This window comes from Simochromis diagramma, unplaced genomic scaffold (assembly GCF_900408965.1).
Source record: "Simochromis diagramma unplaced genomic scaffold, fSimDia1.1 OVJJ01000753.1, whole genome shotgun sequence".
NCBI lineage: Eukaryota > Metazoa > Chordata > Actinopteri > Cichliformes > Cichlidae > Simochromis > Simochromis diagramma.
Window position 1 is genome coordinate 17767912 of NW_024387523.1, and position 15084 is coordinate 17782995.

Genomic DNA, 15084 nt, shown 5'->3' on the forward strand with positions numbered 1-15084 from the left:
CAGTGTTTGTGCTGGCTGTAAACTTGCTTCAGCTCTACAAATCCTGGACCAGAAAGACCAAAATCCCCTCCGATCATAGAGGGAGACAACTGATCAGCAATGCATCTTGGAATCTCATCCATCCACATGGGATGTGTGGATGGAGAAGAAGTTCCTTATTTTTAATCCACACAAGGAGGAAGTAAAGACTACTGCCAATTTTTTTTGCCCCACAGTGCACAATGGACATTTATCAGTTAGTGTTTATTAACATATTTTTCCTCCATCACAGTATTTTTTTCTTAAATAGCTACACCATAGTGTAGATGGGTTCATCCCACTTGCAGACACAAATATAACAAAGATATATACACAAGTATATACATATGCACAGGAGGCGCCTGTGTGCCTTTGTCGGGATTAAAGCTTCACACATTTGGCTACAGCCTCACTCAAGAGTCAATAAAAAAAAAAAAAAAAAAAAAAAAAAAAAAAAACTACACAACAAATTAAAACAAGACGGCATTTACAGGATGTAGACTAAACCTGTAGTAATTGTAAGGATGTACGTTCTCTGTCCTCTTCAGCAGAGGGTAAAGAAAACGAGCATGAATGAAATAAACATTGGCAACTCAGTTGCCCGAATCAAATGCCAAAGATGTAACATTATGTATAACATATGACACTCAATGTACACATTTCCATATCGACAGATATGAAACATAATCCTCGTGATGACAGATTGACATGTGCTTCTCCAATAAAAACATATATACAGATGAACATAAACACCCATCGATAAGAGCTCCGCTTTCCATCTTCATCTTTTTTTTTTTTTTTTTTTCCTTCTTCTTTCTCCAAAATGATGCGCTTCCCTTTTATAAAATGCATATGAAGCAAAGACCGCAGAGGAGGTTAAACCTGAATGCCCAGTTGGCAACAGCTTTACAGGCCTTAAATAGAGTTAAATAATCCAAGAAGCATGGCTTTCTAGAAAACATGAATTTGAAAAGGAAAAATGAAAACAAATATTTAAATAATGATATCACTAAATTACAGGCGCCTGTAGTAACTTAAATTTAAAGCATTGAGAGAGAAAAGGTTTTTCCTGCCATCAGCAGCTGTCCTTATAAATAATGTAGCTGCTGAATATACAGACATCAGTTATGTTTTTGAAAAATAACTGCTTTCACTCCTGTAGTGGTTTCAGTGTGACGGTGGAGTACTATTAGAAGCCCTTTAGAGCGCAGGTGTTCCTGTTTGGCCACAAGTTCAAACATCACCATTATTTATAACCTCTTATAAGAAAAGCCAGTGGGATGGGAATAAGATGAAACAGGCTGGCTGATTGGATTGTGTAAACTATGAAGTGAAAATGTAAAATTACAATTTCTATTTTAAAAAAACAAAACAAAAAAAACCCCTGACGTTTGCATCAGCTTTTTAAAACCCCGTAAACGGGGGAACAAATTAAGGTTGTACCGCTGTTCAAGTTCCTCGTGTCGAACGCTCACATCTCAGAGCCTCCTGAGGTCGCTCACGTTCGACGTGCGTATATAGCACCATTAATACTAATGAAAACATGCTCTTAATGCTTTTCATAGTTCTTGTGTGATTTTTGACTCAGAGAAAGACCAACTAAACAAAGAAAATGAAAAGGATCTTTTCACAGTACATCTAAAAAATAAGGCTTTTTTTTTCCCCCACGAAAAACAGAAACAGAGAAGTGTGCCAGGAAAATATCACAGATTCACAGATGGGAGGGTTGTCTTTAGAGAAGGCCTCAGGGTGGCTGAAACAATGACACTTGAGTGAATCAAGTACTTCTGGAACAGCAGCAGCAACAGCAGCATTAGTGGACAAGGCAGTGATCCGACAGTCGCGGGTCTGTTGGTGCCGTCCGGTGCAAAAGTGCCATTCGTTCACCCCACTGGTCTGTCTGGAAAATGAGCTAGACCACGTTGGCTAGTTCTGCTGAGTCCGTTTCAGAGTCCGCCTCATTCTCCCTGTGAGACAAGAGACTTCGGTTGGAGGGTTGCCTCACAGAGATGCAACACACACACAGAAGATGGTGAAGCGTTTGGGTCTGTGCACTTACCTCAGGTCCTGTAGGAGTTTGCGGTTAGCTTGCCTCTTCTCCTCATTGATCGGGTAAGAGTAAATTATGGACAGGCCAATCGCCATCAGAGCTATGGGTGCAGCCGAAACCAGCAATTTCAACGTCAAGTCCACTTCCTTAGGTTGAGAGCAGCCTCGGCTGATGTAACCCGCAAAGCTAAAAAGAAGAGAAATAAAATTATTAGCTTTTAGCGCAGCAGAGATATTGATGTGAAGGAAAAGTAACAAATTACTCATCAAATAAAAAACACTGCTGTGGTTACTCATGTGATATGTACCCACATGCACTCTATAGCCTCACTGTAATCTAATGGAACGGAAAAGAACTCCTTGCTTTGATGTGGGATTTTAGGTGCTGAGAAATTCAACTAAACAAATAGCTGCAAATGCTTAAACTTTGTGCGAGTGCTTACTCTAAACTAAGAGTAGAGATGCCGAGAGAGACTCCAGAAGCAAACTTGGTGAAGAAGACATAGAAGGAATAGAAGAGAGCTTCGTGGCCGGTGAAGTCGGGATTTTGCACTTGGAAGTCGTCGACGACATCGGGCAGCATAGACCTGAACAAACAAAACGTGAGGCTTGGTCATTTATGTGCATTCCTGATAAGAAAAACGTTTTTATCTATAAAGTCATCAAATACGAGCCAGCGGAGAGGCATACCAAGGTAGCAGGAAGGCGACAGCCACTCCAACGCCAGCAGCAAAGGAGCAGATGTAGGTGACAGCCAGGTTACTCTTCAGGGACACCACCAGGATCATGAAAGGAATCACAGCCTGGAAATGACAGCAGTGAGAGATTTAAATCCCAAAACAGGTCTCTTAATGATACTGCATCAGTTTTCCTAAGAAAGAAAAATTCCCCTAAGTTTTACGGTTTGTTTATACTTTTAACAAGATTTCAGGGACTTACCAGTGTGCCAACGTAAACCGCTGTCTTCTTTCCAAAACGAGTCAGAAACCACTGCCAGAAGGGAATGGCCAGAGTAGCGGAGAGCTGAAAGAGGGGGGGAAAAAACCAAAACAAAAAACAAGTGTGGTTAACCAACTGTTTTACCAAACCTCAGAGAAGTTCCTGTAAGTTTCTCCAACGCCCCTCCATATTCCAGGTCAATATCGGGAAAAACCAACAACAACAAAAACCCCTACTTTATCTGTGTTATATAAAAGAAGAGAAGCATGTTAGACATCTGATGCAGTCACAAAGCACTTCAGATATCATCTGACCTAAAGAGGACATGAAGCGGCGGGACAGCCCCCAGATCGTCGTGGGCTTTGACCTGCGCGTGTTTGACCAAGGCGGCGAGAACACCCGTCCATTGTGCACAGTGTTCTCGGTATTTCCCCACCTCTCCTTCTGAATGCCTTCGATAGGCCCGAACTTCCCGTCACCTCAGTCTCTCTGTGCAGTCATCTGTAGCTTTCAGACTTATTTCATGTAGTTTCACTTTAGTCTACGAGCACACACTCTGTTTTAAAATGTATGCACTTGAAATTAGTCTTGCTGTTCTGCAAACACTTCTCTCAAACCTTCGCCCCCATGAGCCTTGCTGTTTTTTTCTTAGACATCAAATAACATCACGCATCAGCTTTCATCTTCAAAACCAACTTTGAAGAGAGTTTCACACAAACTGCCTTCACTGAAACTGAGCAGCACGACATTCTCATACAAACATCCTTAAGAACGACTGCACGTGCTGTGCATCTAAGCTGGATCTAAGCTGCATCTAACATGAACAGGCGCCACACAGGAGGCTTTTTCTGCCTTCCTCCTCTTCCCTCAGTTATTCATTACTTTTGACCTTTGCTGCTTTTGCTCCTTCGACTGACAGCCAGTGTGAGGTACATGTGCTTTTATAACGTGTGCCAATTTGATTTTGTTTATCTTATCGTTGCCATTATAAGATAATGAGATCACCTCACACATCATCAAGGATTACCATCTCTCAGTGCTGATTAAACAAAGTCATTTCAGTGACTGCACGCACTGGTTAATAGTCACTACCTTGGCTACATAATCCTGTCCGTGAAGTAAAGGCTCAAAGCATCTAATCTCTTCACCCTTGCTAACCTGCACTTTCTCACCCCATACCGTTGCGTGAGCTCAGCACATCTGTAGATTAATTAGCTTTAATACTCGTCGGGAAGTTTGCGTGACTCTTTGATATGAAAGCTTTTTGTTCCCCTTATACCACAGGTTTATATAAAAGAGACATGAAAGCAGAGGTGACTGTGGCTTCTTTACGGTCTGTGGGAACGGGGTGGCATTCGGGCCGAGCAGTCACACATCACTGAAACAGCCATGCAGGAGCCTTCCTTTCTGACCGAGTACAGAGTGGATTTTGTAATTGAAGACCATTTACAAGAGAAGGCTTTTGTCTGCACGCTGACACTAATGGCTCATTTTGTTCCACACAAACGGGCTGCTCTGGGTTTCACCTGCCAGGGGTAGCTGGAGTCATTTCTATGGGAACAGTGCACCTAGCTGTCTGTGTCTATGTGTTTGTCACAATAAACCACCTCCCGGTCACCTCCTCTGTGTCTCTACTCACCATGATGACGAGCAGAATATTCTGGAAGTCGTTCCTGAAACCCAGTGTGGCGCTGCAGAACAGGGCAAAGTTTCCCTCCAGGAGCTGCAGGATGAGAGAGAGGTCACTCAGTGTATTGCTTGAACACACAAACACGCACACATGCACATGGGGCCAAGAAAACTCTGGCTGGGAGCACAAACATGCAAGAGACTAAACAGGCTGAAGTTAGTGACTGAAAAAAGCAAACATGGGAAGTTATCCTGTACACAAATTCATTTACAGTAAAATATACAGAGTGTGTGTGGCTCTTTCATGTACGCACCATGAAACCTAGTGAGGTAAAGAGGAAGGCCATGACCAGTTTGGCATATGGTCCATACCCCATCACCAGCTTAATCCCCTGAAAGAAGGACATGGGCTCAGACCTGGGACGAGAAGACTCTGAAAAGAGAAAAGACACGAGGGAGTGAACCAAGATGCAGAATTCACTTTGAAACGTTCTGATGTCCCGTTTCTGAGCTTTTTTACTTTAAATGACACTTTTCATGTGCAGCTGCCTTTAAGCCTCACCCTGAAATAGCCAGACATCTTATTACGAGGTCACAAGGCTTTCACTTTGAGCAAACTTTGTGTGCTTCCTCAGCCTATAATCATGGAGCTGTAATCACACGAAGGAAGCGTACATGTGTGGCCCATCGGGAATCTGACATCAGTGATTTTGGCTTTGGATAAAATCTTAGTCTGTTAAAGGATCCAACAACAGAAGGATGGTTGATTCTGATAAACGCTCACCTTTTTGTTCTCTCACACCGAAGAACAGCACGACAGCACAGATGATGTAAATCAAGCAGATCACACCCGACGCGATCATGTAGGCTGTTCTCTGCACAGGAGGAAGAAATGCGCAGTGAGTATTCAGAAGATTTCACAAACCGCCGTCATCAGCTCGCGTCTAATTAGACGAACTTGTTCATTAGCCAACTAATAAACGGTTACCGTGTGCTCCAGGGAGATGACAGGCTTAGACTCATTAAGTCCAGGGGACGCAGAGAAGTTGCTCGGCTCCGCCAGGATATCGACGGGCCCCGGGATGCAGGGAGCGTTCGCCAAGCCGACGATCTGGCCCTGGATCGCCGTACCGAGTACGGTGCCCAAAACCTCCACCGTCATCCCTGATGAGGAGACAAGGAGGCATCGTAAAGAGGCTCCAGGAGGTTTATCTAAGAGGACGGCGCTTTAACATGCCGATACTCACTGTAGGCAGTCGCAGAGTCTCTCTCTTTCTGCTCTGAGCTGATGAACATGGTGAGGGCTGAGTATGGCACATGGAAGCACTGCGCGAAATCACAAAGAGTATGAAGGTGAGAGAACAGCTTCAACAAATGATCGATACTTAGATACCACAAGCACTGCACGAAGACAGGAAACTGTTTTCTAAGTAATCCAAATATATCAGACTTATAAAGAAGTTGGGGTTAATCTTCCCATGAGGTGCTACATACTAATATTATATATACACGGAAGAAGGAAATACAGAGGGGAACATTCTTTCCCTCCGACATCACCAAAGACCACAGTTAGACTGCAGGCCATACTCTGAGAACCCTACAATGAAAGGTTATAGTGAGCATGTTTGTGCGTGCACATGTGGTACTCACAGTCTGGAGGCTCTGGAAGAGGCAGTAGAAGAAGAGGTACCAGATGACTTTGCCATTCTCAAAGGGAGGAACGTACCATATGAGGAAGTAGGAAATCACAGCCAGAGGGGTTGACAGTACGATCCTGCAGATGAGAAAGCAGGGGGAGGGAGGGGAGTGGAACGGGAAAACATGACAACAGCAACAGCGTCAGTCGATGTAAAACGTGATCTACTCAAAGTGTGGAACATCTCATTTTGTAAACAGTTTCCAGGCCTAAAAAGTCTCTCATTGCGTAACTACTCATGGCTTTTCTATTCTGCTCGTGCCAACACTTCTTCAGTGATTCTGCACTTTAGTTAACTGTCTCCTGATGAATATATTGTGTCTATGTACTTTACATGCAAGGAGGCTGAGCCTCAGATATGGCCTGATCTGAGGGTTACTAGAGGATGAATGACTTGGGAATGCTGCTGAACGACATTAACGGCACCTTTCGTTTTCATGAATTCACACAACATACAGGAACTTTAACTGAGCATAAAATCCCGCAGAAGTGAAGTTCTTTTGCACACTTCCCGCCCTCCAGTCACCTCCTTCCTATGGTCAGACAGCTACAGTCCAATGAGATGTGAGATTTCGCCCTGCAGTTACGCCTCTGTGGATGCGTCACATTCCAAGAAATACACATGGAATATGACACAGTTCGTGCCATCCTGCCAGGCCATTCACTGACAGGTTGCTGACAGGTCTTTCAGACAGGATGCGAAATCATGCTCGAGTCAGAGTGGTCCAACAGCTAGAGCAGGCCTAACTTCTCTCCACAGTGCTCAGAAAGCTGAACAACTCGCTGCCAATCAATTCGAGCCCTTGCGAACAATTCATAATCACGCACCGCAGCGAGAGTTTGAAAGAGAGAAAAGGTCCGGCGGAGCGACGTGCTGTCTGCTCTCTCGCCCATGTGATGTGATTAACTGTACCCTTGTTTGAACACAGTGTGGGAGTGTACAGAAAGGGTGGACAAGCTGGAACACATGATCCATCCACATGCAACAATGCGCTCAGGAATGCTTGCTCCTTTTTTTCCCTCCTTTTTTAATACAGTAATCAACTCCAGCCAATGAGAGATGAACACAAACGCAAGGAATGTCATCCACACAAGTCACCAGCAGAAACTGTGTTGCTTGGTTTGTTTGTTTGTTTTTTAAGGCACGTGTTCACTGTCTGCAAGGCTAAGATAAGCTTCGCACCATCCTTGCAGAACTCCGGAGGCACACTGGGCCATACAAGCATTGACCTACATCACATTTAAACATCTTCTGAAACAGCCGTGCTGACAAGAGCGAGCGTTATCTACTTTGTCAGCGAATTAACTCAGCGAGTGGCAGCTTTAAGTCTATCAACAGTTTAGTAAGAGTGAAAAGCTATCTTAAGAGCTTCTGTGTGTGAGAGTGACACAGTTATCTCTCCATTTTCTCATTTTTGGCTTGGCGGCTGAAGCAATAATAAATGTTTAAAATTCAGTTTTTGACTTTGTGCTTTCATAAGTCAGAAATCCCCCCCCCAAAAAAATATATATATCACTCTTTAGGTGAAAGTCTTCAAAACTGGCTCTTCATACTGTAGCCAACTGCAGAAGCTGACAGTGATATAAGATAAGCAACAGGAAGGCCTTCGGTCTGAAAATTCACTCTGCTAGAACTTGAACTCCAGTAACCTCCTGGATTCCTCAGTCACTCTTTAAAACGTAATACAGGCACTGAAAGCTGAGCAGCTATTGGCTAAAACTAGTGGTGTGTTGTGGGCAGGACCAATGAGAAGCTCGCTCAGCTCCAGTCACCCTCCCCCTACTGTGGCTTCCAAGCATTAAAGACAGAGCAGCTCTGACTGCATCTACAGCTTCCTGCCTGCTCTCTGCACATGTGTCTGAAATGAACTGAGCCATAATATAACCAAATATGCCAAACCCACCCCCGCTACAACCAAAAGCCCATGCCCCATTTCTGACGAGAAGTGGAGGATGCACTTTATCCCTCCCCCCTTCCTCTGAATCTCGAAAGTGGGTCACAAACATCAGCATCTCAGCAGTAATTACAGTAACGAGATAAAATCCATCACCCTCTTGCACATTCGCTTCTCAGTCAAAATTTTTTGACAAAGAAATAACTCGTAATATAATTTTTACATCATCGAGTTCAGCGCTGCTTCACAGGAACTCCCATTAACGATTTCATCACTGGTGAGGAACATTTATATCACCGTCAGCTCTGCGAACCTCAGTCTCGCCATTATGACATTTCTTCTGCATTAGTCATGCAGGTCTACTTGCGACATACACATCCACATAGGCTGCAAGATCAAAGCTAAAAATCACAGCCACAAATACTTAGATTATTTACCACAAACTTTCTTTGAATGAGCTCTAAAACCATGGCCGTTTAACTAGAATTCATTTGAGCATCAGCAAGAAACTGTCTTTCTAAAACATTACATGACCTTTACCTCCTCTAGAAGATATCGTTTCTACAGAGCCAAGCTGAACTACGCGGTGACAAAAGTAGCTGCGCTCTACTTGTAACAAGCTAAAATTTGAGCTGTATAGGAAAAATTATTGCAAAAAGGAATTTTATCTTGATTATCTGCTTTCATAGCCTTTTGCTTACTCTCACACCATTTACCAAGAGGTTGCATTAACACAGGGAAAGACACTAGTGGGCAGGCAGGGGACCCTCTCCTCCCACTCGTGCCACTTCCTACCCAACGCTCATTTCCTAACCAGCTTGGGAAATTATATGTTTAATCAAGGAGGCAAGGGAGTAAATACACAGGTGCAGCACACACCCCACACCTCCTCGTGGTGGTTATTAAAGAGATGCCTTTGCTCTGACACATGTTGTTCTTGACATATCCTCTCTCTCCGATACCCTTTACCTCCGGTGGCTTATTTCTACCCTCGTCACACTACAGAGTACTGCATGTACTGAAGGGACAGTGGCTCTAAAACATCTTCTGTGCTGACAGCTCTATAACTAGCAGCTCCGCTGACACCCCAGTAGTCTCTTACATCAGCGGAATTATATCAATTACATCTCCGTTGACACAGACCACAGGTGTGTAACGGTGTGGGGAATAGGGGTTTAAAAGTCATTAGACTTTAGAGCTGATAACACTGTGCAAGATGCCCATAGACAGAACAATGTAGTGGTGGGGGGTGGGTGGGTCAAATCTGAAAAGAAAAGCGATCAGCAAGCCTTTTCAGGCATGCTTCACCGCCCTCCTACACACAGACAAAGATCCAAGCTGAATTCAAACCTAAATACAAGATGGGTTTTCATATTATTCTCTGTATATTTAAGGTTTTATGTCAAATAACCACACAAAGAAGACTTCCAAAGAGTCTTTGTGTGGTTCCTGTAATGCGCTGGAGTTGTATTTGTCACCAAAAACTACAATGTGGGTTATGTGCAAGAGTATCTCCTGAAGCAACTTCCTGTTTTTGTTTAACTTAAAAAAAAATGGCTTGACATCTTTAGGGGGTTTATAGTTCAAACAGTAGCAGTTAATGTGGTCCACTTCACCTAAAGACAGTTCTCAGTATGCTATGCTAAATAGCAGGAGGTGAATGAGAGATGGGGGAAGGAGAGTTTGAATGGACACATCCGCACATGCTGGCAATGAGGAAGTAGTACTGCAGCAATAGCATGACGCATAGTAAACCCTCCTGAGAGAAGTCTCTGGCTTTTCAAAAGTAGAGAACAAAGTCCCGCCCTCCCCAAACACTGACATCATACAGTTGGGAAACTTCCACCAGGGCTGATGGGAGACCCTGTGATCACATGCTCCAACAACAAACACGCAACAAGTGTTTGAACTGCTTAATCCAGCTTTATCAGTAAGGTAAAGGAAACAGTTTGTCAGAGACCTCACTAAGGAAGTCTATTTGTTATGCACATCAAATCAAATGGACTGTGTAGCACCACGAAACTAGGAGGGAGTAAAAGCTCACCAGGGCAGCATGCGTCCACAACGCGTCCACGGGCTTCGAGAGACCAGGAAGCCCACTGTGGGGTCCGTTACGGCGTCCCAAGCTCGCCCAACAAACAAGATGATGGAAGCATAGAAGGGATCGATCTGTAAAAGCACAAGAAAAAGATTAGAGATGTCGACACGTGGCTGTTATACACATGTATCAGCTCAGATAAATGAGCACAGGTTATGTGGTCGTATAGCTAAACAGTAGCAGTGAAGCTGTAAAAATGGGCATTACACTTCGCATTACAGTGGGAAAGGTTTAGTCACTATCTTTTTTTTAAAGGCAGCAGTGAGAGGGTAACTCTTAACACATATTAGCTGCCAGCTGGGTGTTAACAGAGGGGACAAACTCGGACAGGGTGATGAATGTGTGACTTCTAAATGTACAATCTGTACCACGCTGTGTCACCCCATAGACTGTTAATTAATAGCCATGGAAGGCGAACAAGACCGAACCCTGGGAAGCCTTTGACTATCACTGCCATCATGGCCATGACCATCAGATTACTGTCAGTGCTCATTAATGCGAGCTCCCCCCTTTATATTGTGCCACCACTGTACCCCTCCCAAAGCTTTTCAGAACAAGCTCCTGTAAGCCTCTTAATACACTGGAGCCCCATCATCGAGTCAATAATAGCAACAAGGCAGAAACTTTTTCCACAACTTTGCTCTGATCTGTGTAAAGTCCTGTATGAGGGCTTATAAGAGCAGGGCTTTAAGACTCAGCATTACTACATTACAGAGAACAGACTGCACACTTTGCTCTCAATCCCATTTAACCTTGTGAAGTCTAACCTTACTCCTATCCCTTAATGTTTTGGACACATATAGGGTTAGGCTTTCTTATTGGAAAATTTAATAGTATTTAATGAGTGTTAAATTGAACATATATGTATTTTTTTTCCCCCTAACCGTCAAAATTGACATATTCTGAAAGCACAGGTTCAGGTTACTTATCACTGATGGTGAAGCCAGGTGGCTTCATTTATCTCTTTGGAGTTTGGAAACAATTTCAACCTCCTCACCTGTGCTACGTCCAGTAGATAGATCTGCAAAAAGAAGCCCAGGGCGCATCCTGTGATCTGGTACGGAGCTCCCCCGATGGCATAGCATATCTTGTTGCAGACTGATAACCTGTTCTGCTCATGCTGCAAGTAGGCAATAAAAAGAACAGAAACACAGATTTAGAACGTGCTCAAATACATTGATCGTAAAAACAAAAGTAGGATAAGAACATTTTGTTCAACAGGCACACCTTAGAGCAGGCCTGAGACCTGCTCATCATCTGGGAGGATCTCGCTTGACAAGAGGCAATAAACGGCTTCAATGATAGCCAACTTTTGAGGAAACTGCCCTCGGGTATTTGCAGCTGTCTGCAAACGTTTTTGGACTTCAGCGGGGCCAAGTTTTTGTAATTATAGGAGAGGTCACTTCCCCGGAGTGGCCAGCAGCAGCTTAAGCCTTACACAGCCACTGCAACACACCTACAAACAATTACACTCCCCCTGTCCCCAGAAGACAAAAAAAAAAAAAAAAAAAAAAAAAGGAAGCAGATTATAAATCGGCAACTTTCTCAATTTCTGTCTGAGGACTTAATCTGCAGACTTGCTTCTTTCTCACCAGTCCCATTAAACAATAAAACATTTTTTCCGAGCCTCACGAGGAACATGGCCTAAATTCTTAATCGCCAGAGGGTCTTAAGAGCTCGTGAGTTCTGCTGGCAAAAAGCTAACCACAGTGTAGTGTATTTGGAAGGTGTCGGGGACAGCCGCCAGGGAAACAAGAAACCCTTGGTTTGGTAACAAGCGCTTATTCTTCAAGAGTTTCTCCGCTGAACATGTAATCATTTCCTCAACAGACAGACTCCAAACAGATCTCCTAATGGCAACACAAATCCACGATTGGTGTGAGCGTCTGACTACACCATTGTGTCACTCACTCCAAAAGCCGGGGCGACAGCACCTTGGCATCAGTTTGAGATGGCTTAATTCCTCAGTGGATGACTGCCACTGTTTGACCAGAGCTTTGACCACTGCTGCCCAAAGAGAGGCGAACACACACCCTCATCCCCGACCAATCGAAAGTTTGAGTTTTCTGCTGCTTAGTCTGACCCCTCTCTCTTTATTTATTTATTTATTTTTTTAAAAGGGGGGGGGGGGGGGGGGGTTAATCACTGGTGCTGAATGAGAAAAGGGCTCTTGCTGATAACCTTAAGCAGAAGAAGAAAAGCAGAAAACCTATATCAAGGTACAATCTGTTTAAAGTAACCTTCGGCATATTTCACCACTCCTCATAAGGATCAGGAAAAGGACACGGAAATGAAGCATTGCTGTCACTGCATGAAAATAAACCAGTCTTTGCCCCACTGATATGCCCAGCTCTGCTTTTCTTTAGGTCAAACACTCTTCACTGCAAGGACAAACCAGCAGAAGAAGCAGTTTTAACCATAATAGCTGGAAATGCAGTAGCTGCAGTAGCTCTGGTGTCCATGGCAGCAAATGCAAAATCTCAAGCATCTCTCACCTTACATAACTCCCCTGAACCCACTCTACCTGAATGCAGAGCACTGACTGTACCGACACAGGCATGTAACCATCAAGTAACTGCCACAGGAATGTGTTAATGTGACAGTGTATTCGTGTCACACACATTTGCATGGTTGTCAGGCAGTCTATTTAAAACACACAACCATAATGGATCTTAACTGAGCTTGCGGCCACACGTGGACAGATGTCTTTGGCAAAAAAGAAAAAGAGAAAGGAACGTAGCCGAGTTTTATAAACAGGACACTGAATCTACCTTCACTGATATTACTTCCAGGGCCACACCTGCTATCAGAGTTCCCACTAATGATATGTTACTACTGTAAATGCGTAACATGCGTAGGTGAGACGTTTTTCCTGCTTTTTGGGTTCACGTGTCACTCCCTTAGTTTAAAGGTGCAGACACACAAAATCCCGAACACTCATTTTGTAGTCTGTTTTCGGGAAAGGTCCTCTGCCTGCTCCTTCATTATCTGACACGTCGCCTTGGTGGGTGCTCCCTGTGGCGTTCAGTGCTTTCGGGAAAATTGTAAATTTAATGGGAATTTTCTTCAGCAGTGTGTGTTTGTTTGTGTGGTTTTCTTTTTCGGGGGGGGGGGGACGTGAATACCAAAGCAGTGAAAAATTAAAGCATTTGTTTAACAAACCACTAGTATGTGAGGGAATTTAAAACATCGTGCAAATGAACTCTACCGCATTTTTGTTACTACAATGCAAATTATAGTGTCTGATTATTCCAGCCTCAGAAAGACAGGCTACTTTCTCTTTTTCGTTGAGTGTTTCTTCCTTGCAAAGGCAGAGCTAGTGGGGGTTTTAACAGAGCCCAGTGAATGCAGCACATCTATCTGAGAATGCTTATTAAAACTGATATGAAGGATAAGACAAACCACGCTGGTGTTAGCAGACGACGTTCTGCGACGTTTTTGGAAAGGCGATATCGATATTCCCAGCGTGATTTTAAAAAAAAAAGTGTAATTATTTTAGAGGCTTTAATTAAAAGTAAGCCACCTTTATGCAAAGGTTAAAACCCAAATTTATAACCTAGCTTACAGATTCTCGGCTACTTTAAGGAACAACGTCAAAAACCAGCCGAACGTGAACTGAATTTGAGGAACTGATAAGACAATAATGGATTGGATTTATATAGCGCTTTTCAAGGCACCCAAAGCGCTTTACAGACGTGAGGTATTACATTTAATTCAAATGTAGCTACACGTTGCTGGCAAAATAAGGGCACAGAAAATCTCGAACATTGCCTTCCACACATGCAAACTGTGAATTAAACCCATTTGTGTAGATGTAGCCCTCCAAAACCACGGTTTTTGGTTTAAACTGTTTGAAGAATGCGTTCTTAGTATAATTAAGGTTCAGAAGAAGGAGAAAGGGCTTCCCGAAGGCCCAAATAACACTCACGTGCCAAATAACAATAATTACATTTTATTAAATTATGCGTTTATCCATTTTTTTTAATTCCGTTTATATCGTTTCCGAGTTACTAATGGGACAAATGTTGGCCCGGAATGGCGCGCGCCTTATTTAAGCTAACGTATACATGAGTCACCCTTAAAGTGTCAGCTCGCCGGTATTACCCATTCCTATCAAAGCCTGGCCCTTTCTATTTTCGAGAATTCGTGTGAAAGCGGGCCAGAATCAACCCGTACCTAAAGCTAAATTTTGAATAAATGAATTTACTCACCCTTTTAGCGAGCTGGATGCCATCCGAGTTCCCCGGTTTATTCAACAAACTGGCGTTCGAGTATTGTTCAGCTCCTTCTCCTTTCGCCATGGCAGAAATAACTTCGTCCTCGGTTGAATTTGCCTCAGAAATAAATACACAAATAAACCACTATCCTCCCTTAACAGAAAGAAATACGGTCCGATAGCGTGTAAATTCAATGAGGACTGATGAGATGTGGTGCTGGCAGCAAGCAAGCTTGACTGGATGTAATTTTTTGGATGTCCCCGCCCTCTAACGTGAGCCATTCACACCACTACTATACCACGCCCCCTCGGGTGTGTCACAGTCATATGTTTCTTCATCAGAAGCCTTTTCTTGGAAATTCTTTGTATCCGTTTTCATCCAAGTGTGTTTACATTTACAAACGAGCTGTGACTGATCGCTCCTATAACGCGCACACCTACTAAAAATCAAAGCTGGTGGATATATATATATTTATTAGGGCCTGATTATTTAAGACCTTGTAATTAAGAAAGATTTGGCCAGTACTAGAGAAATATGCTCTCT

The 15084-nt window shown here is 43.4% G+C and overlaps 1 protein-coding gene across 2 annotated transcripts; it reads right to left on the bottom strand.

Moving 5' to 3' along the window:
* Positions 1 to 224: 224 nt before the first annotated feature.
* On the bottom strand, positions 225 to 14814 carry mfsd2ab (major facilitator superfamily domain containing 2ab). Of its 2 annotated transcripts, XM_040020481.1 has the most exons (15): positions 14706 to 14814; positions 14536 to 14666; positions 11322 to 11444; positions 10271 to 10395; positions 6286 to 6409; positions 5883 to 5961; positions 5624 to 5799; positions 5420 to 5510; positions 4950 to 5068; positions 4646 to 4729; positions 3007 to 3090; positions 2758 to 2870; positions 2511 to 2654; positions 2078 to 2254; positions 225 to 1985 (listed from the first exon to the last, which is right to left on the bottom strand). In XM_040020481.1, the coding sequence occupies exons 2-15, from the start codon at positions 14623 to 14625 to the stop codon at positions 1931 to 1933; spliced, it is 1584 nt and encodes a 527-aa protein (XP_039876415.1). In that variant the 5' UTR covers positions 14626 to 14666; positions 14706 to 14814; the 3' UTR covers positions 225 to 1930. The 2 variants fall into 2 exon arrangements, with proteins under 2 accessions (XP_039876415.1, XP_039876414.1); XM_040020480.1 differs by having other exon boundaries at positions 14536 to 14774.
* Between the last annotated feature and the right edge of the window lie 270 nt (positions 14815 to 15084).